The sequence below is a fragment of the Lissotriton vulgaris genome, chromosome 4_1 (genome assembly GCF_964263255.1).
Source record: "Lissotriton vulgaris chromosome 4_1, aLisVul1.2, whole genome shotgun sequence".
NCBI classification, from domain to species: Eukaryota; Metazoa; Chordata; class Amphibia; order Caudata; family Salamandridae; genus Lissotriton; species Lissotriton vulgaris.
Genome location: NC_141691.1, coordinates 1941092413 through 1941114701, shown reverse-complemented (window position 1 = coordinate 1941114701; position 22289 = coordinate 1941092413). Strand labels below are relative to the sequence as shown.

At 42.6% G+C, this 22289-nt stretch overlaps 1 protein-coding gene across 1 annotated transcript in view; it reads left to right on the top strand.

The window, feature by feature from the left end:
- COL22A1 (collagen type XXII alpha 1 chain) overlaps positions 1-22031 on the top strand; it is a 994625-nt gene extending 972594 nt beyond the window's left edge. The window contains exons 62-65 of the mRNA XM_086966258.1: positions 8022-8088; positions 11892-12074; positions 12819-12896; positions 21035-22031. Of these exons, the coding sequence (XP_086822384.1) occupies positions 8022-8088; positions 11892-12074; positions 12819-12896; positions 21035-21222 (516 nt within the window). The 3' untranslated portion in view covers positions 21223-22031. The remainder of the gene's footprint in view (positions 1-8021; positions 8089-11891; positions 12075-12818; positions 12897-21034) is intronic.
- Positions 22032-22289: the final 258 nt, after the last annotated feature.

Sequence of the window (22289 nt, the reverse complement as noted above, 5' to 3'; positions counted from 1 at the left end):
ATGAGCTCAATGTCTCCAAAGCCTCTGTCCTGGATCTCAGGGAGGATGACTCTGAGGCTGCTGGGAATGTTAATTTCCTTCATCCTGCTGGTCAAATATATCAGACGTCACAAACAGGCTTTGCAGTGGGATATCAGCACCAGGGAAAACTATCAGAGTGTATTCAGATTTCAGAGGAGACTGCACACAATCTGCAGTAGTGTGTACTGGACCGCAGTTGGGTAAAGGGAAGACCCCTACCTCTACTCCACCCAGATTTGACACTGGAGAAGGATGAATTACATCTGGGTGGGGTAGCCATCAGGGAGAGGTGGAGATCAGAGGACTCTTGTCTTCAGTAGAGTCTCAGCACCACATTCATTTGTTGGAGTGGAGGGTGAATCTCTCACATTGAATGCCTTCCTGCCCACTATCAGCCAATGGCTGGTGCAAGTGCTCACAGATAACACCACCTCCACGCGGTACTGAAACAAGCAGGGCAGAGAGTGGTTTTGGGTCTTATGCCAGTAGGCTTCATGCCTTTGGAAGTGGCTGGAACACCAGGGAATTAGCCCTCAGTGCTTAGCAGATCATAGAGCTTATACAGGGCATCCTCCATCCCCGTGGAGAACCCTAGCTCAATCTTTTCGCTACCACAGAGAACGTGCAATGTAAGCACTTTTCCACATTGGAGTTTCCAAGGTGGATCTGTCAAAGTGATGCAGTCCATCTGGAATGCAGCTTCAGTCTCTTGTATGTCTTCCCGTCACTGCCACTCCTGACCCTAGGTCTGAGTAAGATCAGGAACTGCCCGGCCCACTTCAACCTAGTGGCAACAGATTGGGCCAGGAGAGTGTGGTATCCAAAACTACTGGGCATGATCACCTGTCCTCCAATCAAACTGTTGCTTCGTCAGGATCTTCTGTCTCAGCAGCAGGGCCATGTACTGCACCTGGGCCTGCACAGTTTCCTTTTCCAAGCTTGAAGATTGTGCGGTGGCAGTTCACCACATTCATCCTGCCTCCTGAGGTCACTGCTGTCATGTTGGCGGTGAGACATCCCATTACTAAATCGCACCTATTGTGCCACCTACTTAAGTAACCCCTTAACACCTGTCCCAGACTGCCTTTGCAGCCTGAATGCAGTTTTAAACTGCTAATTCGACTTGGCATTATAACCCCTTTGCCAAACCTTAAACTCCACTTTGATTGCATCTAAGTCACCCCTAAGGTAGGCCCTAGGTAGCGTATAGGGCAGGGTGCATTGTAATGAAAAGAATGGATGTGTATTTTTAATTTTAACATTTAATGGTAGTATGGGTGGGTGATCTATTCCTGTCCGCCAGCAGAATGGGAGTTTTGGCTATTGCACATTACGCTTGTTATGCCAAATTCTGACCATATTCAGCCAACCGCCGCATGGCAGAGTTTTTTTTACCACACACCACTAAATTGGCAAGCACAAGTGAGATTTGACATCCCCGGGAGCTATTTTTAGTCACTAGCAGGGCACCTGGTGAGATTTCTCCAATGCTGGTGGTCCAACCATTTGCAGTCAGAAAGCTACCACTCGAGTAGAAAATGTACTTGAGCGCCAGCAAAATAAACTCAAAAAACTGCACCCTCTGGCAGGCCATGTGGCATTGTTCATGCTGTTTTTTAAGTATGGAACGAGCTCCTAGTGCTAAATTACAGCATGAGCAGCGTGACATGCCTATTTCTGCCTGTTCGCGGAATTCTGCAGAATCTTGCACAGTTTTTTGTAACTCCATGGAATTCTGCAGAGTGGAACGCCACGGGTTTTGCCCAGGCCTAGCGAAAAACTCCTAAATTCGTTTTTTCTATTGTCGGACCTACTTATCACATGGGATAACATTGGGTTGCCTAATTACACTTAATATGTGTTAACTTAAGATTGGAACAGATAAGCATTTCATGTTTGGTATTTATGAAATTGTCATTAAAGATCCTCTTTGACAACCTTGCTCTATAAATACTATCTTATCCTATCCTATCGGTGAAGTTATATTTTAAAGTAGAATTTTGTAAATGCCACTTGTAGAAAGTTACATTTTTCTGCTCTTTGCCATTTGATGCCTGCAGCCTCCCCTGGATCACATGACTGGGTGCAGTTGTTAGTTGGACTTAGTTGATTCCTCCAAGACAGTCACACAGTAGAAAGATTGGGTGTTTGAAAAAAGGGATTTGTGCTGGAGGTTGTGCGGAACTGGGCACAGCCCCACTTGCAACTGAATAGGCTGTGCTCTGCCTTCACAAAAAAGGCTTGTCTCCACTGCATTATCCCTGCAGCCAGGCTGGAGTCAGGGCAGGAGAGTCAGGAAATTCCGAGCACTTCAAAGAGAAACCAATAGAAACCTTTATTGCAGAGAAGGCACAAGGTAAAAAAAGTAGAGTTCTCAGACTCATTCTTGCGTTCACTTGTCTGCTGCTGTGGCATGCTCTGCACTCCACAAGACTACTTTGCTGAACCTGAAAGGACTTCTTTGCTGCCTGGTGCCTGCCTTGAACCCTAAGAGGCCTGTCCTCCTGCTTGAGCCCTGATTTTTCACTTGAACAGTGTGACTCTAAGGGCTAGTTTCCTGGCCTGTTCAGAGCAACAGGGACATAACAGGTTCCCACCATCTTGAACGTGCACCAGGACCCATCCTTAGCTTGTCCTGAATCCCCAAGTGGAGCCCCTCCAGTCCTGGACCCTTGGCTGTGGTGTTATAGGTGCACATATAGCAAAAACCGAAAACTTGGTACTTAGAAAGTTTTTGGCTAAAAATTGCTCTGAGAACCAAGAAAAGACTGAGACTATCCAGCTCATCTATCTTCCCAAGGTGCATCGCTGGTTGGCTTGACTTCCTGGCAGCTCCAAATACATTCTTCTCTGCAGCAGCAAATCCTGTTCAGCGGTCTTTCGGCGAAGTGGCCATTTTTTTACTTCCAAATAAGAAACTAAGTCTGAACTTAGAAATCTTCACTGTAACTTCTTGCAGCAGCTCCCCAAGATGAAGCATCCTCATCAACACCACCTGGAGTCTTTCTCGACTAATCGTTACCTACTCAGAACATTTTTCTTGAAAATTCCTCAAAGGCCAACTCATGCTTCATCATGGTCGTCCATATTTTTCTACACTGTCTTGCATGACTAGATTGTCACAGTTGGCGTTTTGATATCTTAGACCCTAGATTGTACTAAAAACTTTAAAAGCAGAAACAAATTCCTTGGCTTAGGTGTAAATTCCTTATCTGATAGAGCTGTCTAGCTGCAGATTCCTTACCTGAGAATTACCCACAGGCGCCAGACTGGGTCTGGAAATATTTCTACAGCAGTACTTCTGCACATTGGTAGAGGGCGCCAGACAACTCTGTATGATGTCTTCCATCGGGTGTGAGGATTTCAGAGTCCATATAATCCCTCCCCTGACTCATTGACGTCAGTTTCTTCATTCTGCGCTTCCATGTGGATCTGCAGTGCTGTACCTCTGGCCATTTTTCGCCTACCTCGATGTTGTCCACAATAAAGTGTACTTTTTTCTGGATATTTTCAGGGACCTGGGGAATACAATGTCGAGCCCTCATCCTATTTGCATGTTGTGTCTAGGCACGCACCCTATATCCAAACGGTGCCGCTCTTGTCTACAGCTATAGTCGTCGGTGCTGCAGGAGCACCCCATGACACTGCTAGCCGTACGGTGGTCGTCGGCCCCTCTTTGGGCAGGGTCATCTTCTTCCACCGGGTTTGGTGGCTCAGTGGACTAATGCGTCCATTGCAGGGACCTGTGTTCCTCATGGTCACAGGTTCAAATTCCAGCTGGTCCACTCAGCCTTTCATCCATCTGAGGTCGATAAAATGAGTACCATTGAGTTGGGTAACAATGAACGTCTGTTATTCAGTGCCAAGAAACCTCTGGGTGAACGTGTGCTTTACAAATACTTATGTTATATTATGTTATGTTCCTCCAAGGACCACTCGAGGGCCAGCTCCTGATGGCCTTCATCCTCACTGTTGCCTGGTAAGTCACGACATAGGTGGTTGGCACTGCTGACTTTTCTGGGTGCTCCTCTGATGTCAGAGTAGGTGTCTGTCCTGCACCTTCTGGTTTTCCCAAGTTGACTGTGGTTCAGATGAGGGACTAACATCACTCCCTTCATGCCATTTTTGTCTCTCAGTCTCTCTCTGGCATGCCTCTTGGCCTGAGGAGGTCAGTGAAGCCTGAACTGACCCTAACTCTGTAGCACCTCCCAAGGTGTCAGTGGGGCCTTCCAAATCCATACTTGCCTCCTTTTCGGCTCCGGTGCACTGCCCTTTGGGGTTCCCACATGTGACGCTTATATTGGATTCGTCGGCGCTGACTCTAGCATCAACGGCACTGATCGCATCTACTTTGTATCTTCTCCATGATGCTGAGGTGTTGTCTTCTCGACATCTATAACTATGCCGGCTACCTTCTTCCGCTTTCGAAAGAGTCCCCTGCTCTTTTCTCCATGGCACACATGTATTTTGGTGATGTGCAAGGTCACATAGATGAGCCTCCTCTGGAATTTCATTGGGTTTTCGACCTTGGTGATGCTAGTGGCCTTGACGCTTCACTGTTAATAGGACTGTTTGCTCCTTGTCGCTTCGAATGGTAGATCAGATTTTGTTCAGCTTTTGCAGAGAGCTGAGAACTGAGTCTGTGCTTCCCTTCAGTGAAGCACTCTTTGATATTCTGTTGGGCAGAAGGGTTAAGCCCGTTTGAAGGACCTCTGCGTATCGATCTAGAGCTCATATATGTCATTTTGCCCCTGGAGACCCGCTATGCCTTTTCCATCAGCCTTCTCCACGAAGCTCTGTGGTTCTACATCCTCTCCCAACATCGGCACTGTGCCTGACGTCGTTCTGGACAGGGAGTCTAAAGGTGTGAATGATTAGGGCCAATATATCTATTCTGCTACAAGCTCCTCTTTGAGGTTCCTTTATACGCCTTGTGTTTTGGGCCGTTTTTCTCATGTATTATGGGATTCGCTCTCACATCTTCTCCCCTCCGTCAGCGATGACTCTCGAGACACTCATGCTCAGTTGATCCAGGATGGCCGTCAGGTGGCTGCTTGGTTGATTTGCGGTGTAATGGATACCACAGATTCTGTTGGGCAGGGCCATGGCCCATTCGACAGTTTTGCGCCGGCATACCTGGCTAGATACCTTTAGTTTCTCTGAGGCTGTTCAGGCCACCTTGGTAGACATGCCTTTTGAAGGTCAATATCTGTATGGCTCTCAAGCTGACTCTACTTTATGTCATTTTAGGGCTAGTCATCTGATTTCTGTACCATCCTCTTACTCCCCCGTACTTGGTCTTGTTGGAAATGGTCTGCTGCATTCCCTTCTGTGTGGACTGTATAGGACAGTGCCAGTTAGTTTCTTCTTCTTCTCCTTTTCACTTGTCGCCTCTGTCTGGCGTGTGGTATACCCCTGCCCTAGAAGGTATTTTCTTTTCTTGCATTCTACCCTGTCAATGACTGTTTGTGGTTCTGGTTGTTTTTCGAGATGCATCTTTTCTTTGACCCTGTTTGGTGCCTAAGCCGGTGGCTGCATTGTGTTCTTTGCTTTCTACCCTAGTTCTGCTTGGGGTATTTTATATGTATTGTGCGGATGCGCTGTTGCCTTGTTTCCTGTCTGACAGGGTACTTTGTCTGTATGCCTTACAGGTACTCCGCCATCGGTTTCTGACACCAGCGTCCCCCTTATGGGGGATTCCATGTGCAGTATTTTTGTTCACTGATGCAAGTTGGTGGATGGGGCACTGGGGTTCTGCCTCTCGTTGTTGAGTGTTTCTCCACACCGGCCAGGGATCTTGTTCCCTCCACTCTGTAGAGTGCCCTTCTTCCCTTGCAGACATGACAGAAGGGGCATGGTTCTTGACGTAGAGTGCATTGTCTGGTGTAGTATTTAGTGGTGTTTCTTCTTTGTCTCTTCCGCCGTTTATTTTATTTTATTTTTTTGAGTTTTATATAGGGCAAACTAGACCTGAGACATTGGCTATCAGATCACTTTACATGAGCACCAGTTTTCGTAACAGAAGGACATCTTCATTTTTTTGTTAGGCAAGGGGAGATTAAGTGATTTGCCCAGACTCACAGGATGTGGAGCGTCGTTGCCGAGACTCGAGCCTCGTTCCCCAGCGTAGAGGTCAACCGCTCTAGCCATAAGGCTACATCCTCTCCCTGCCGTTAACTCTTCTTGTGCTAGTTGTCACTCTGCATTGGTAGGTCAGGCTCCTGCCATTCTCTTATCCCACTCCAATTCCTTGCAGTCATCCCTCGTCCATTTCTTTGCCTGGGTGGCCTACTTGGCTGCCCTTCCTCCTATGTGCCTCGGCATTGCCTATTTTTCCTTGCTTCTGCCTTATGCGAAAATACAATTGTTTTTTTCCTGTGATTGGAGACGTTTTCTTAACTCTTCTGCCCCAGCGTTTTGTTACTGGACTGGCTATTCTTGGATGTGCCTTCTCCCCTCTATTGGGGTTATATAGCTGTTTTTTCCATCCTCTGTCCTTTTCAGACATGGGTTCCTTGCCCATGCTCTCTGGTTTTGCACATACAGAGGCTTGTGATCCCTTGGGATTCTTTTTGGGTGTTTCACCTGTTTCTTGCATGTGCAGCCACTTGGGGATTCATCTCCCTTGTACATACTGAGTTTGATTTCGGGTGACGTCGTGATCCTCACTTGCGTTGTTCCCTGGCTTGTTGACCGGGCCCGGGTTGTCCTGTGCACCCAAGGTTTTTCCTTGCTTCTAGCTTTCACGCTTGTTCGGCTATGAGTGCTGCCTCTTCATCTGTTACTTCAGTTCTTTACACTGGCCTTTGGCTGGTCCTTCAATTGTGGCATTGTTCTTCCAATGCAGTTTCGCTGATAGTAAGGCCTACTTCTCTGACTAGGCCTCCCCTGTGTTGGCCCTGTTCCATTTAACCCTTTGTTCCAGTCCCCCATTGTAGTCTTTCTTCTCTCATCTGGCTGCGCTGACTCTGCCCAGACTCTGCCCAGACTTTTCCTCAGTTGTCTTTCAACTGCCTAAGAGTACTGTCAGTCGGTAGTGCGGTTTCTTTCTGCTCATTTTATTTTATATTTTTTATATTGTGCCTTCTTCATGGGATTCTGCATATCATTGTCCCAGAGGGCTTCCCTCTTCCTCGATGTGTTTCCTCTACCTCATGTGGTCTGTGGCTATGATTGTAGTTTTTCCTCACAATGAGCCAGAAGACATTACGGGAGTGCTAAGTTTCTGTAGAGTGTTCTCCCACTCGTCTTATTATTTTGTCATGGTGTCCTTTCCCATGTTGTGGAACAGCTGCGGATTCGGTTCTGTATGTAATTCTGTCTGAGTTCTTTGGTGGGATGGTGTCTTCTTTTTCTTATGCAGTCGAATGGCCTAGTTGGGGATTCCTCTGGAATCCGTTTGCAGACCCTCCTCTGGGGAAAATATTGCTTAGGCATCTATTCTAAGGTCAATAATCTGCTGCTAGACATCTCTATCAGATGAATAAGTAACTTACTTTTGGTAAAACCTTATCTGGTAGAGACTAGATCTAGCTTTGTTTTCACAATCAAGGCATACAGAGGGGAGAACAATAAGGACAATCTAGACTTCTAGTCAATCTTTATATAAGTGTTTTTCAAAAATAGGACTTTTTTGGGCACAATGTTTCCAAAACAGTTTCTATATGTAGCTCTGAGTTTTAGCGTGGGAAGTAATCGTGGAAGAAACTGACGTCAGGTAGGGGCGTATATTGAATTTGATGATGTTACATCCGTAGTCGCCCGGCTCCGGGTCCAGTTTGGCGTATGGAGATAAGTCTACGGTAAGGACTCTGTGGCGAGATCTAGTCTCCACCAGTAAAACGTTGCTGAAGGTAAGTAACTTACTTATCTGCCTTGTATTATTCAGAATCATGGCATGTTACGAATATACATTTGGGCTTAGAACCAGTGGTGTCTAAGTGAGTACCTCTTTTGATATTTAAACCATGACTTGACTTTAATCTTTTTCTTTTTTTAAGGGTGATCCTCCATCACTGGATACCCTGAGAAGACTCATCTCAGAGGAGTTAGGGAAACAGCTGGATAGTAAGTTCAACATCTCATGGCCTCTTGTTTTCGATTTATTGTACAATTCAGAGCTGGACAATCCAAACTAGTCAGCCCTTAGACATAGTTTCTTTCTCTATATTAAGTTCTTCCTATTAGCAATCAATGTTGACATCGAAATACAGATCAAGGTCAGAACACTTTACTTTTCCTCGTGTTTCTAGTACTTAAGTGGCACGTATTAGTTTATTGTTCAAACAGCGTCAGTAGTAATTCATAGGACATTTGTAGGACTGTGTTGTACACCATCTACCATTTGATATTTGCACATCACATTTTTAATTCTATACAAAATTATAAAAATGATCTTGGGTTTTGTAACTCCTTGGAGAGCAACTTTTGGAGCCTACCTATTTATGATTGTTTGGATAACTTTTATTCCATTCTATATGAATCGAAAATAAGTTTTTGTTCTTTTTCAGGTAAGGTAGAGCACTTAAAAAAACAAATTGGTCCCACCTGCTGTAGAAATGAAGATGAACTAGATGGGTAATAGAGAAAAGAATAAGATTGAGTGAGAGTGAGGGCAAGCTTCTGACATTTCTTGGCCTTACCTCTTTCATCAAATGGCTTAGTAAATCCACTTATCACAATGAAAACTGTTAGTTCTTTCTTGATCTTGGATTAGAGACTTTTGTGGCTCATGGCACAAGAAACTCAGATTCATTACAGATCAGTGTTGGACAATGTTCATTTTATTCAGGCAGCTTTCCAAAGGTAGTTGTCTGTTGTACGCAGGAGAAATGACATTTTGGGAAATGGAGAATTATATTATGCAGCCTAGTTGGCTGAATTATGTATCTTGAAAAAAACATATTTTGCTTCTTAATGGTGCACATTCGAGGGCAGTATTATTTCACCATGTTATCATCTTAACACACAATATTAAAAAGGAGGATGTTTTACATCATTTGAATAGCTTTAACACCTGAACACAGGAAACAGCAACTGGAATAGTGTGTGTCATTAATTGTAGTACTATTATTAGACACTTTACATTGAAGTGTGCTAAAACCTTTTTGGTTGGAGTCTACACATCATGCAGTAGATGGTGAATTATGTGGTAAGAAGGGATAAAACTACAGTTCCACCTTCATAAAGATCATGCGTGATGAGTTTGAGGGGATTTACACTTTTGTGTCCTTGTTGTGCCTTAAAATCAATCCCTTGGTTTCAAAATTACAGTGACTAAAAGAATGAAGATCCTGAGAGGGAATATAGATCGCCTAGTGATACTGTATATCAATCATACTATTCTCAGTACTTCTCAGTATTTCTAATATTGCAATATGCTGCCCTCAGGGAAAATAAAATATACCCAACAGATGAGAATCACATGGAGTGATAAAAGCTCTGTATGACCAGTGACAGCATTCATATTGGTTTCAAGAGCTAACAAAGCTTTGAAGAACTAAAATGGAGGATCCTTTATCAGCCTGACCAGCTCAAAAGTAACAACACTCTCTTATGTGTATATGCCTTAGACCTAAAATGAATCGGTTTGCTAATTTTCTGCAGTGTGTGAAAAGCAGACCACTGTTTTTTATCTGCCAATTAATAAATTGAAGCTTGACTGTCTGTACAGGGCAAGAGAGAGGCAGAGGTATGCATTGACCCCATCACAAATAAGACTACACCAACAAAGGAAACTGCATAGTCATGGATGCGTGGCTTCAGTCTCATAGCCTATTTCCATAATGGTGGAGCTATTTTCTGCTTCTGGTGAGAAACAGTGGAGCGGCCACAAGGCGAGGGATACAGATCCGGGAAGAATAGCTGCAGGGTTCATTCCCGCATAGTGTAGAGATCAGAGATGCCTGGGGGGTGCGGAGTCCCCACTTGATGGTGCAGCAGCTACCAGTTCACCGTAAGGATGAAAGGGAAGTAAATAGGAAGGAGTTTTTCCTATATTTATGTACAGAATTTTACACTACTAGTCTCCCTGAAGCTAGAGACTTCTAATGCTTGTGCTCACTTGACTACAGTAACAGGGTGCCTCAAGTGCAATAAGAGAAGTTACCCTTAAAAGGTGTTTCCTGAAAAATGAGAGCATCGACTTCCCGAGTGATCATGGAATTACTTATATAGCTATATTTAAAATTGAATAAATGCAGCAAAGTTATAATACAAAATACAAGTGCTTTATTAGAGGCACTCCCTTAATTATTTGTACTGAGGGATCCTCAGGTTTGTTACTTTAGAAGGTGGTGAACAGAAATCAACAAACAGCCAGAATCTGTTGGCCACACATGTTTAGTCATATTAGGGGCGCAAACACATTCGGAAGACAAAGGCAGAGGACAAGGCAGTAGAGCTCACTTTGATAATGGACTATCTCTATCATGTATTTAGTATTGAATAGAGGAGCATCTTCAATCAAGGGGCTCATCCTTGGAGCACCCAACCAGTCCACATCAGGTTATGCTGTTTGGTTCACAAATATTAGGTTTCCACCTCTTCTAATATGTAACTGAGAGGCACTGTAACAATGAAATCATCATCATCGTTATCCTAGTCTTTAGGTGCTCCTACGTAAGGAAAGAAAAGGGAAGGACTTTTGACACCTGTGGAACATTCAGTAACAGAAAAAGCAATTCCATCAGAAACACAAGAACTTATTGCAGCTAGTCATGATCTTTGCAAAAGGAGCAATGCACAGGAATTTGTCCTTTTTGACAAAGAGCAACATGAAGGCTTGCAGGCTAGCTGAATCAGGATACACTCTTAAAGTTTTAAAAGTGGGTTGAGTATAATCCAGCAATGACAAACCATAAAAAATGTCCAATACCAACTTTCTGCTTGCGTTACCTCAATATTTCCCAATGTTTTCTGTTCTTTTACCTGTCTGTCATCATGATCTGACCTCTATTAATGCTGAGGACAATAATTTTTTTTATTTCATGGAGGACACATTCTAGGATATTACTGAGGTTACATTGAAATAAAATGGTTCTAAATCACAATAAAAACACTCTTCTATAGGAACCTCCCCCAGGGCTGATCTCACACACTGGCAGCATTGCTCATATCCATGCATACATCGGTTGTAATAACATCAACCATATGTTGTTATTGCTAATACTCTACTAGGTGTATCCTGGCCTTTTGTAATTTTTCTTACTGACTCGTAGTGAAATGTAGATACATGCATTTGTTTTTCACCTATTAAACAAATTCCTTGTAAGTCGTTCAATGTGGAAATTGTAAGGAGCTGAGGAAACAATGCTTATTGCATTGTTCTGCCACATATGTTTATAGCATCAGTTGAAGTGATGCACAGAGCAGCACCCCCAGTGCCCATTGAAGACCTAGATGTAAACCTAAAGCTATTATAAGTTTGCAAAGTTGATTTGTATATTTCTATGACATATTCTTATATTTATAGAACCTTGTTTCTTCTTACATCTTGTATGTGACAGAGAAATGTGTGCATGTGTCTTGCTTGCTAAAGTCTACAAGAGGAATCAATAATGTATTGCAGTATAAAGTAATTATTTACTTTCAATGTTATATTTAATCCAAAAGTTCTATGGCTATGGTGTTCATCACTTCATCACTGACCTATTTATGAGCTTCTGTATCAACCTGCATTAAGTATATGTATCTCATGTATCCATATGTCCCCATCTTACTTCAAAGGTAAGGTCCTAGACAGCCATAATAGCTCCTACAACAGATGCAAAATCTTATAATTATTTCTTGAAATTGACTTTGATGACGTATAGAAGTTAGACTTCAATCTGGGCTTTCAATGATAATACAACTGAGCATTGTTTTTGCAGATAAACTAGCCTACCTCATGGCGCAGATGCAGCCAGCACATGTTAAAGCAGCTCATGGTAGGCCAGGTCCTCCTGGTGCTCCTGGCAAAGATGGTAATGGTGGCAGACCTGGTGCTCCAGGAGAGCCTGGCATTCCTGGACAGATGGGACCAGAAGGACCAGCAGGCCCAATGGGTCCCAAGGGTAAGTTAGTCCTTCGGTGCTTGTGACCATTACAGGACAGTCCAACAGTTGACACAGGCTACACAGGAAATTAAATGCATTTTCTTGTTTGTGACTTCCAAGACCCACAAATGCACTAGGAGGCTAAGACAGAGTAGGTCTTCCTATGTTTGTTCTCAGTATGCTTTCTGGTAACTGAAAATAGAGAGGTTAGTTTGCAGTGGCAAACAGTTTTGCTTTTTTCTGGAGATAATGCTAAATCTAAGTTGCAGTGTCATTGATTTATGGTTCTGGTGCCCTTTTGGACATGGTGTAATGATTAGCTTTGCTGCCCTTAAACGAGAAGAGTCGTTTTCCATCTGAAATATGCCTGGAGTGCTCACATGTTCTCTGAGGATAGGGTATAACTACTGGGATGATGTATAATCACCTCAGCGATTGAGAGGAGGACTGAAGACCCCAAATGCACTATATACCAGTACCATGATCATTGATGGACCACCAGTGACTTCTCAGATAATGCGATTCCGATACACTTATCTTACTTTATCTTGGTATCATTCAATACCAATTTATATGTGCTGTTGAGTAAGATGTGCTTTGTCCCTTAGAATTACATCACCTAGTTTGTGGGCAGACATGGAAAATACTCACAGGCAAAAAGGGAATCTTTAACGGAATGAAAAGCAGTGCATGTAACATCATGAACATTCTGGCATGAGAGCAAAATAAAAAGTGAATTAAATATCTCCTTTTACTCCCCAGGAGACAGAGGTGCAAAGGGAGAAAGGGGAGAACCGGGTGTTGGTCAGCGAGGAGACATGGGTCTTCCAGGGTCTCCAGGTACATTGTTTGAGTGCACAATGTCTCTCTTGCTCTCTCTATGTCATTTGTTGTAGTGGACTCTTAACTGTAATGTATTTTCACCTGCTTTATTTCATATGATGAGCAAACATATATTTTCAAAGTAATAAGTTAAAATATCAATTAGCAAGAAAACGAATTATATTGGCTTTGAAACCATTGTATATTTAAAATAAGGATATTTGCAGACCTTCATCCTATTAAACCTACACAATCGTATACTTATTTGTATTACACCTATGGTTTTGCGAAGCAGCAGATATCTTTGGAACCTTCTTAAAGTTCCATGGAAATTGCAGAGGCTGCAAAGATTTAACTTTGCCACTTTTAATAAAAGAAGGGTACTTCAGAGATTCCATCATGGTTAATGAAGGACCAGAGAACTGTCCAAGGCAAGACATTCCATCAGATCTTTGACAGAAACCATTCAACCTGCATGTCTACATCATCTTGCTGGGAAACTCAACTTAGCTTAAATTGTAATGTATATAGTAATTTAAGATTTTGGGAATTCTGTTTGAACAGTCTGCTATCTTGGAACACAGTGTTCACACAGTGAAATATAAAATGCATATTGGACACCATAATCAGTGGGTTGGGACATTTGGCAGCCTCTGATCAATTCTTGTTATTGAGAACTGCACGTCAACAATCCAATACCATCATTATTAAAGCAAATGACTGAGAGAAATAAAACAGTTTGTATATCAACAGCAAATAAAAGACAAATGAACAGTCACTAAAGGTGTGTTAGGCTCAAGACTTAAGATGTTAAAAATAATATGACGATGTTGGGGAAGTGAATGTGAAAACATAACACTTTTTCCTTCTGTATTGACAGAATTCCAGCACTATGGGCTTTAGTAAAGTTTCCTTCCTACTTTTCTATTTGGTCATTTCAACCATTATGAAGGCTAGACTCCAAAATATGATCTAGTTAGCTGGATGCATACAGAAACATTGTCACTGGATCCATGTCAGTATTTGTAGTACTTGGAGAATCGGGGGTGTGTGCTGAAGATAAACTCACCATGCACGTAGAATGCATGAGTTATCTATAGATTACTTACTTTAGGGTTTTATACCACTTCTTTGGCTGGCACTAGCCAGACAGGCAACACAGAAACTAATAGTTTTGGCAATAGCAATGAAGGATTATTCGAGTTTCTAAAGCCCTATATATGACATGTAGGTGTTCAAGTACACTAAGTGCATGTTGGATAGTCCTATACCTAATGCTTTTTAAGTTACTTATGTTAAAAATAATGGTCAGTTTAAAGAGGTTGGGTTCTCTTGATAAGAAGCTTGAAGGGTGAAAGCAACCCATAACAGGCAATTTCCTTGTATGGTAAAATGTGCACTGATTTAATAAAGAGGGATTGTATTTCTTACATTTTAGTGTTAGACAATCCTGACATCGGTGTCCTGAGTCCTTTTGTGATGTGCACTTGTTTAGTCACTAACATCATGTGCAGTGATTCCTCAGTCTCTCAGCCATACTAAAAGGATACCAACTTCAAGAAGCAGAAGAAAAACACATTGGGCATAATTTTTGTGATGTAACTGATGCTCTATCAGTCCTAACTCCTATACTAAGGTATATCATCTCATTCTGCTTACATTTCCATATTTTCCAAATTTGGGAGCACTTGGAAATCAGCTATAAGCTACTTCTTTTAGCTGTTTGTAACAACTGGCTATTTACATAGCCTGGTTGATGAGTCAATTTACAATGTTAGCAGGTGCAGGAAAAGGGTGCAGCTTCTGACAGCAGGCACACTGGAAGGATATGGTTAATATCCTGTATGGGTGCTGAGTTTCTGTATCAAATGGTAGCCATGTAAAGCTACAATACTGGTTCAAGGATACTGGATCATGCGAGTTCCCAGATGTGTGGGATGCTCAGTAAGGTTATTGAATGCATACTTTCACAATAAATTAAGGATAACCTGGAGTAGGTTGCCCACATATATAGTAGGGTACTTCCATTAGGCCTTGAAGAAACGCCAGTTGACCTTTGGAGACAGCAAGGTGTGAAACATGTAGACCTGTCATTAGGATCAAAGTTCAACTATTATTCGATTGGTCCCCCCTAAATTTTTTTATCTTTATGTAGATCACCAATATTAAATAAATGGGAGCAACCTTGTTTATTTACAGGCAATATTATTTTATCCTCACTATACTCTCTACCCACTATCATCACTAACTCATTATCTCTAATAAAAGGCAGGAATAAAATCTCAACCAAAGGGACACCATGTCAAATTATTTTACATAGGTTCGAGTCCAGGTAGGATATGTGAATTACTGTTATCAACCTCCCCTGTCTTTTTTTTAATTACTGCTTCATATCTAGCTTCCGCAACTGGGAGCAGACCGTCTAGCTCGCATGAACTTTTTCTCTTCCATACATGTTCTGTCTGTCCAGATTTTGGCAGACAATATGACTGTGATTTTGTACAGCTACAAACAGGCAGGAGTGGGTCACAACTTCTCTGTCACCGGCCGTTGAGGGTATGGTTTTGGGCTCAGCGACATTGGATTTGGTTAACCGCCAACCACCAAGCCGGATCGCTGTATATCAGGCCTGAAGGTCAGAGTAGGCGTAAGCTTGCCAACCACTAGTGACATTTATTCCCAGAGGTGGTGCAGAGCATCTTTTCCCTTTGGGTAACACTTCTTGTGGACCTTTTCTCCACTCTGGGAAATGCTGAATGTCCTCAGCTCTGTGCACCCCAGTATCTGTTGAGAGGAGCCTTGGGGGACACTTTTTGGTTGAAGTGGGATTTTCATCTTCATTTCATGTTTTTCCTCATAACCTTGATTCCTCAATGTCTGAGAAAGATTTACGAAGACCGGGTCCAACTTATTCTCATCGCCCCAGATTCAGCGAAAAGGGTGCAAGAAGGGTGTGGTACGCAGACTGTCTTCACATCTCCTTGTGCCTCAGTCTACGACTCAGGGGGCCTCCTCTCCTAGAAGAGATGGAGTGTCCTGCATATCAGACTTTGGAGCCTCTACCTTCATGTCTTTATATTGAGCAGGGTCATTTTCCCTCTTTTCAGCTGTCACCTCAGGTGGTGGATGTTATCCTGTCTCCACGTCATCACTCCACGAATATAGCCTATTGTGGAAGGTGGCACAGATTTGTGACCTGGAGAGCAGAAATCCATTGCAAGCCCACCTGTCAGCAATTCTTCAACTTGCACTCTGGCTTGTAAGGCAGAGTTGTGCTATAGGTATTCTTACATGATAGCAGGCAACCTTATTTAACCTTACTCTTCCTGACAAATCAGCCTTTCCTTTTCAAATCTCCTATTATTATGAGGTTCTTAAAAGGGTTGATACATTTCTATCAACAGACCCCCTTTGTCATACTTCAATGGATCTAACTTTAGTGTTGACCTTTTTGATTGAGCCTCCATTGGTACCGCTTCACAGCTGCCAGTCAAGGTTACTGACAATAAAGACAGTGTTCTTGGTTGCCATAAAATCAGTGAGACAAGTCAGAGATTCGACTCTCTGAACTAGGGATGCTTTCCCGCCCAAGATGGTGACCCACTTTCTCATGGGGTAGTTCATTACCCACCTCCTCCCCTTATTTTCATCCCCAGCCACATCTCACAAAAGAAGAGGAGTGGCCGCAATGCATGGATCCCAGGAGGGTGGTTAAATATCCATGAACCACACCAGACCAATTAAGTCTGATGATCAGCTCTTCATGGATTATGCTGGGAGCAGCAAAGGCAAGGCAAAAGTGGACTTTGCTTCAATGGATTATTATCTGCATAATGATGTGCCATACACTTGCTAAGAAGGAGTCTCTGAGCCCACTCCTCAAGGCCAAATCCTCTACAAATGCTCTTGTAAGAGTTGTCCTTGTTCCAAAGATTTGTAGAGTGGCATCCTTGCATACATTCACCAGGCATTATTGCTGTATTCGGAATTTGTGGAAATTGTCATTTTGCATGGCATGTGCTACATAATCTCCTAATCTGACTTGCCTTCCAAACCCACTTCTTTTTAAAAAAAGTTTTTATTAGAGTTTTTAATGTTGACAGAGTAACAGACATAAGCAACAGCATATGGAGTTTTCCATCATGTAGATACATTAAATTGCCATTGTGATGCGATAGTGGATATGCAGAGTGTTTGGATGTGTTGGAATGTCCTTCATACGCCACTTGCAAGTGTGGGTATTTGATCTGCATTGGTGTGCTTGGTTGTTAGGATCTCGTCTAAGTATTTCCGCCGCAGTTGTGGAAGTGTACTGGTATTGTTTTTAGTCCGTTAGATAGTGAGGATAACTTGGATGTGGGAACAGGGGAGGGTAGGACAGGGGGGTGCAGGGCTGTACCTATGAGTGTACTAACGTAGTCTGTGGTTTACCAGTGGTCGCAACCAAGTCACGGTTCATGTGGGCAACACCTGGGCTGGGGGGTGGAGGTGTTGAGCTCCTCCCGGATGTGCGTGCTTTGGATGTGGGAGATTGGGGGTATTACGACGCCATAGTGGTGACTGGGATGTTGTGGATGTCTGACATGTGTCCTTTAAATAATGTAGGAGGGTTGCCCATGCCATTGCTATTGGGTTATGCGTCTATCGGGAGACCCATAGGGGAAAACCAGTGCATTGTGATGTTGCATTTTGCTAGGAGTATAGCTAATACTGCGAATCGTGTTTCTATTTTATCTTCTTTTTTTACATTTAAATATTCCCAGGGCCACACTTTCCATGTGCTAAGGTTTGTCAGGCCCGTGATTGTCTGTAATATGGGGTGTATTTCGGTCCAGTAGGACTGTAGATCGGGCCATGCCCAAAGCATATGTATAATGTAGCGCTGGGCTGGTGGCAGCGGGGACATTCGAAATTCTCTGTAGGATAAAATCGCTGAAGCCGCTGTGGGGTGAGACACGCTTGGTATAATTTGTTAAACTGAATATTCTTGAAACGTTGGTTGTGTGAGATTTTTTTAAGGTGCTCTAGGGCTGTGAGCCGTTCCTTGTTGTGAAGTGCCCGACCAAATTCCTCCTCCCATTTCTCTCTGAGCCGAGTTAGCGTTGAGGCCATCAATGTAATGATGGATTTGTACATCCATGTGATTAGGTGGCCTCCTGTACCCATGGTTAATATCACATGCAGAGTGGGGTGATCTGTGGTTCTCTAGCCGTTAGGTTCCACGTTTTCCCACAGTTGGTAATGAGTTGCCTATGCAGGGGAAATTGCCCCAGGGGGAGCCCACTCCCCTCTACCAGACTCTCAAAGGTGGCTAATTGGCCCTACGTGAATAGTGATTCCACTTCTGTGAGTGCGTATTCTGACCAGACCTGCATGGCTCGGGCAGTGTAATGATCTCTCCGCCTGGGAAGTCCTGCCAGTGGCAGCATTGGGGAGTATAACGGTTTTGCTCGGGAGAGACGGTGAAGTCCGAGCATGCAAGCCCTCGCTACTTTTACCAGGATGGGATGGGCCGAATTTTGTTTTGTGCCCTGTAGTAAAAGTCTATGTATCGTCGGTATCATTAGGGGACCCATTCACGTGTCTGTCTCTTCTATCTGATGCCCCTCCGTCCAGTGTGATAGCCATTGTAACTGCTCTGCTAGGAAGTTGGCCTCGAAGGATGGGGCTCCCAGACCCCCTTGGTCGCGTGGGAGTTGTAGAGTCACTAGGGCTACCCGGCAGTGTCCTTTCCCCTTATCAGTGATATTAACAGGGAGTTCAACTCCCTAAAGAAGGATTGCAGGGGGATTTCAGACCCACTTCTTATCACATGAATTCTTAGGAACCTATTTAAGTGGGGGGAAATCAGGTAGAAGAACAAAACAGAAAAAATAACTTACTTTCTGTAATGATCTTTCTGGTGGATGCTCTAGCTATGTGCAGATTACTCACTGAACCCACTCCTCCCAATCTGAAGGTTGGTCAGACACCTAAGGGTTGTTTGTGTAATAGAGAAGCAATTGGTGACAAGGTAGCATTGCACCAGTTATATCTATGTCATTCTCATTTGTTAATCGCCTTAAAGACATGAAATGGATGGAAGCTGAAGTCAAAACCCCGGAATGGGTGCTTTATTGCCCCAGTGACATTGTGATGGTGTTGTTTCCAGTGCCAAGATGGAGCTGGCACCTCCTACTGGCGTGGGAAAGCTATTAAAAGTTTCTGGAATATTCAAGAGGTGCCTAGAATTTTCAAGAATTGAGGAATCTGCAGATAGACATACTATTCACTAGAAAGATTGTTACCAAAGGTAACATTTTCTTTCATGCCTAAAAAGGATGTCACCCTGTAATCCTTATATTTGTCTACATTCAACTCTGAATAATTAAAACAATCTAAAATAAGTAACGTTGTAAATTAGAAGAATGAGGCAATTAACACAGTGAAAGTCTGGTTACTTTTTAAATATATAATACCGGTGCAAGGAAAGGAATGCTATCAGAGACTCCTCTATTTCAGGAACATGTAGCAGCGATAATATCCATTTTATTCTGCATATTCAGCCTTCTGCATAAGCATGTGAATGCATTTAAAGCTGTCTTCTCCAGCAGCATGTTTCTCTTTATCAACATGATCTGTAAGCTATGTGAACACAACAGTTTTTTATTAGAATTTTGTGTTCTTCATAGGCAGTTGTTAGGGGAAGTAGGCTTAGCGATATGTGGTGTGGTATATGGTACTGATGCTCATATTGTTATGTTATTTATGTTACTGCAGCTTGTATGGAGCAAAGGAGGGGCTTTCATAAAGACCCAAGTCTTCAGCATCTGTCTGAACTTCTTATAATAAGAGGTGGTCCTGAGATCTAGGGAAAGGGTGTTCCAGACACGTGGAGCAGTGACTGAAAACGTAATCCACCTATCCTAAACCTCCTAAATTTGGGGATCACTAACAGGTGTAAATGGGTGGATCTGAGATCGTGGGCACGGTCATACTTGATCCCAGATTTAATAAATGCCAGACTTTTCATGTGCAAGGCTTTGAAAATAGTGCAACAAGTTGGAAAGAGCAGGACGATATCACTGAGCCAAGTTGTGGTTTCAGAGATAGATCCTTGTCAATTGTAAAACTAATACTTTTTTACCGATTTCTTTGGAGAGGGAGGAGGACCCAAATCATTGGGCCAGAAAGGAGAACTCCAAAGGACGGGCTTATTTTTGGAGACTGCTGTCTCTTTTTTGTCAGAGTTTATGGTCAATTGGTTGCTGTTCATCCAATCCCGAATGAACAGCATGATGTCTTAGAAATGCAGCTTAGAATTTTGAGTGCTGCCCATCGCAAAGAGGAGTTGCATGTCATCAGCATAATAAAATAATTGCAACTTTCATGATCATGTTGGTGTTCAGCCCTAACACTGTTAGCCAAGAGGCCATGCTCGACCATAGTCAAATGCTACTGCCAGATCTAGGAGGACTAAAGAGTAAGTGTTGCCTTTATCTACTTCCTCTAGAATGTCATCTACTACTGAGAGGATCACTGCCTCTGTTGAGTGAGCAGGGTGAAAGCCCACTGGGCAGAGATCAAGGATTTTGAGGCCTCTATAAAGTAACAGAGATGTTGAGCTACATGTGCCTCAAGCAATTTTGCCAAATAGGGGAGGAGAGAAATTGGCTGATAATTTTGCAGATTGAGGGGGTCCTCACCTGCTTTCTTTTGTAAGGAGACTACAACTGCCATTTAAAAGGAACATGGGACTATGCCTTGTTTGAGAGACAGATTAAGAAGACATAATGTCATGTCTGAGAAACAAGTCAATACCAATGGTAAAATACTTGGACGACAGGTATCATTGGGCAAGCGCAATTTAATTTTTGTCAAAAGGTCCATTACGTCTGCTTTATTGATCTCAGAGAAAGACGAAAGATTACTTGTATTTCTATCATCAGAGGGCAGAGTATGCTGGGGACTACATGGGATATTCATTTTAATGACGTCAATTGTATTTATTAAGAAGGACTATTATATATTAGTTGTGTTTGTCATGGATAAATATCAACATAGTAGGCACCCATCAAACTAAATTTGGTAATGTACTGCTGTCTCGTTTACAATTCAATTTATAGCATATCTAGTGATTAACTTAATGATATAGTCTCACTGCCTCTGCTTCACAGGTCTTGCAGGCGAGCCAGGTTATGCCAAAGATGGAATTCCAGGAACACCAGGACCACAGGGTGAAACAGGAATGACTGGTCTCCCTGGACCCCAGGGTCCTCCAGGAGCAAATGGACAGTGTGATCCTTCTCAGTGTGCTTACTATGCAAGTCTTGCTGCTAGACCAAGCAATGTGAAGGGACCCTAATATTTAGAGCAACGGACTGATGCTAGAAACCTGGACTCTGCCATGAAAAAGACTATGGAACTTTAGAAGTTTGTTTTTACTTGTGTTTTGTTTGTTTCTGGAGTTCTTTAACATAAGGAAAACCAACATCTGCTGCCGGTCAGTCTGTTATGATTATACATTTTTTTATTGAAGTGCAGTTTATTATTTTTCTATCATCAGAGCTATTCAAAGCAATACTTTTATTGCAAAAATGAAATAAAGAGATAATAAGCACAATCTTTACATGGCCATCGAAGTGCTGCAGGACACATGCAATTTACAATTTCGTAATTTGGCCAGGTGTCTAGCGAACATTTTTTCTGCTCATCAGTTGATATCCAGATAAAAGGTGTAAAAACCTTTTATTTGTTAAAGCCAAATCTTCATCTCCTAGCCAGTGACAGACTTGAAGATGAATTTGCTCTCTCCACATTGTCCATTTGATAGATGCTGTCAGACTGGAGTGTGGAAGTATTACAATATATTTTAGCAAAAGTATTCAGATCAAGGGTGAAGAAGATGTCTATACACATCCAATCCTCAATTTTGGGTTTGGTTCTTGAATTACTCAAAAATGAAAGCAAAACCTATGGTGGGTATATCTTATGTTGCCAAACAAACACAGACTATAACTAAACCTTGAACCAACATCTCTGGTTTAAACTATTCATGTAATCTTGTGATTATTGTATGATATGAGTACTTTATATTTATGCAGTGTGTACAGGGCCATATACAATGAGATAAAGGCAATTCCTATTTGAATAAAGTTCAATCTGCAAAAATGTGCAGTTACACAAGGGTACATTGAGGCACAGTGGAAAATATTAGTGTGTCCCTATGTTCAATTTAACTCTGTAAACCTTGTGAATAATCTCCAACACTCATTTCACATCTTCTGCCTATGTTACTGTGTGTTACAGAGAAGCTATCTATACGCATTTCATGATAACTGGAAATCAGGGATTGTATATGTGTTGTGTTTTGAAAATATGCGAATCTAGTGTTATATATATTTTCACTGGAACTGTGCTTCTGAGTTAGAC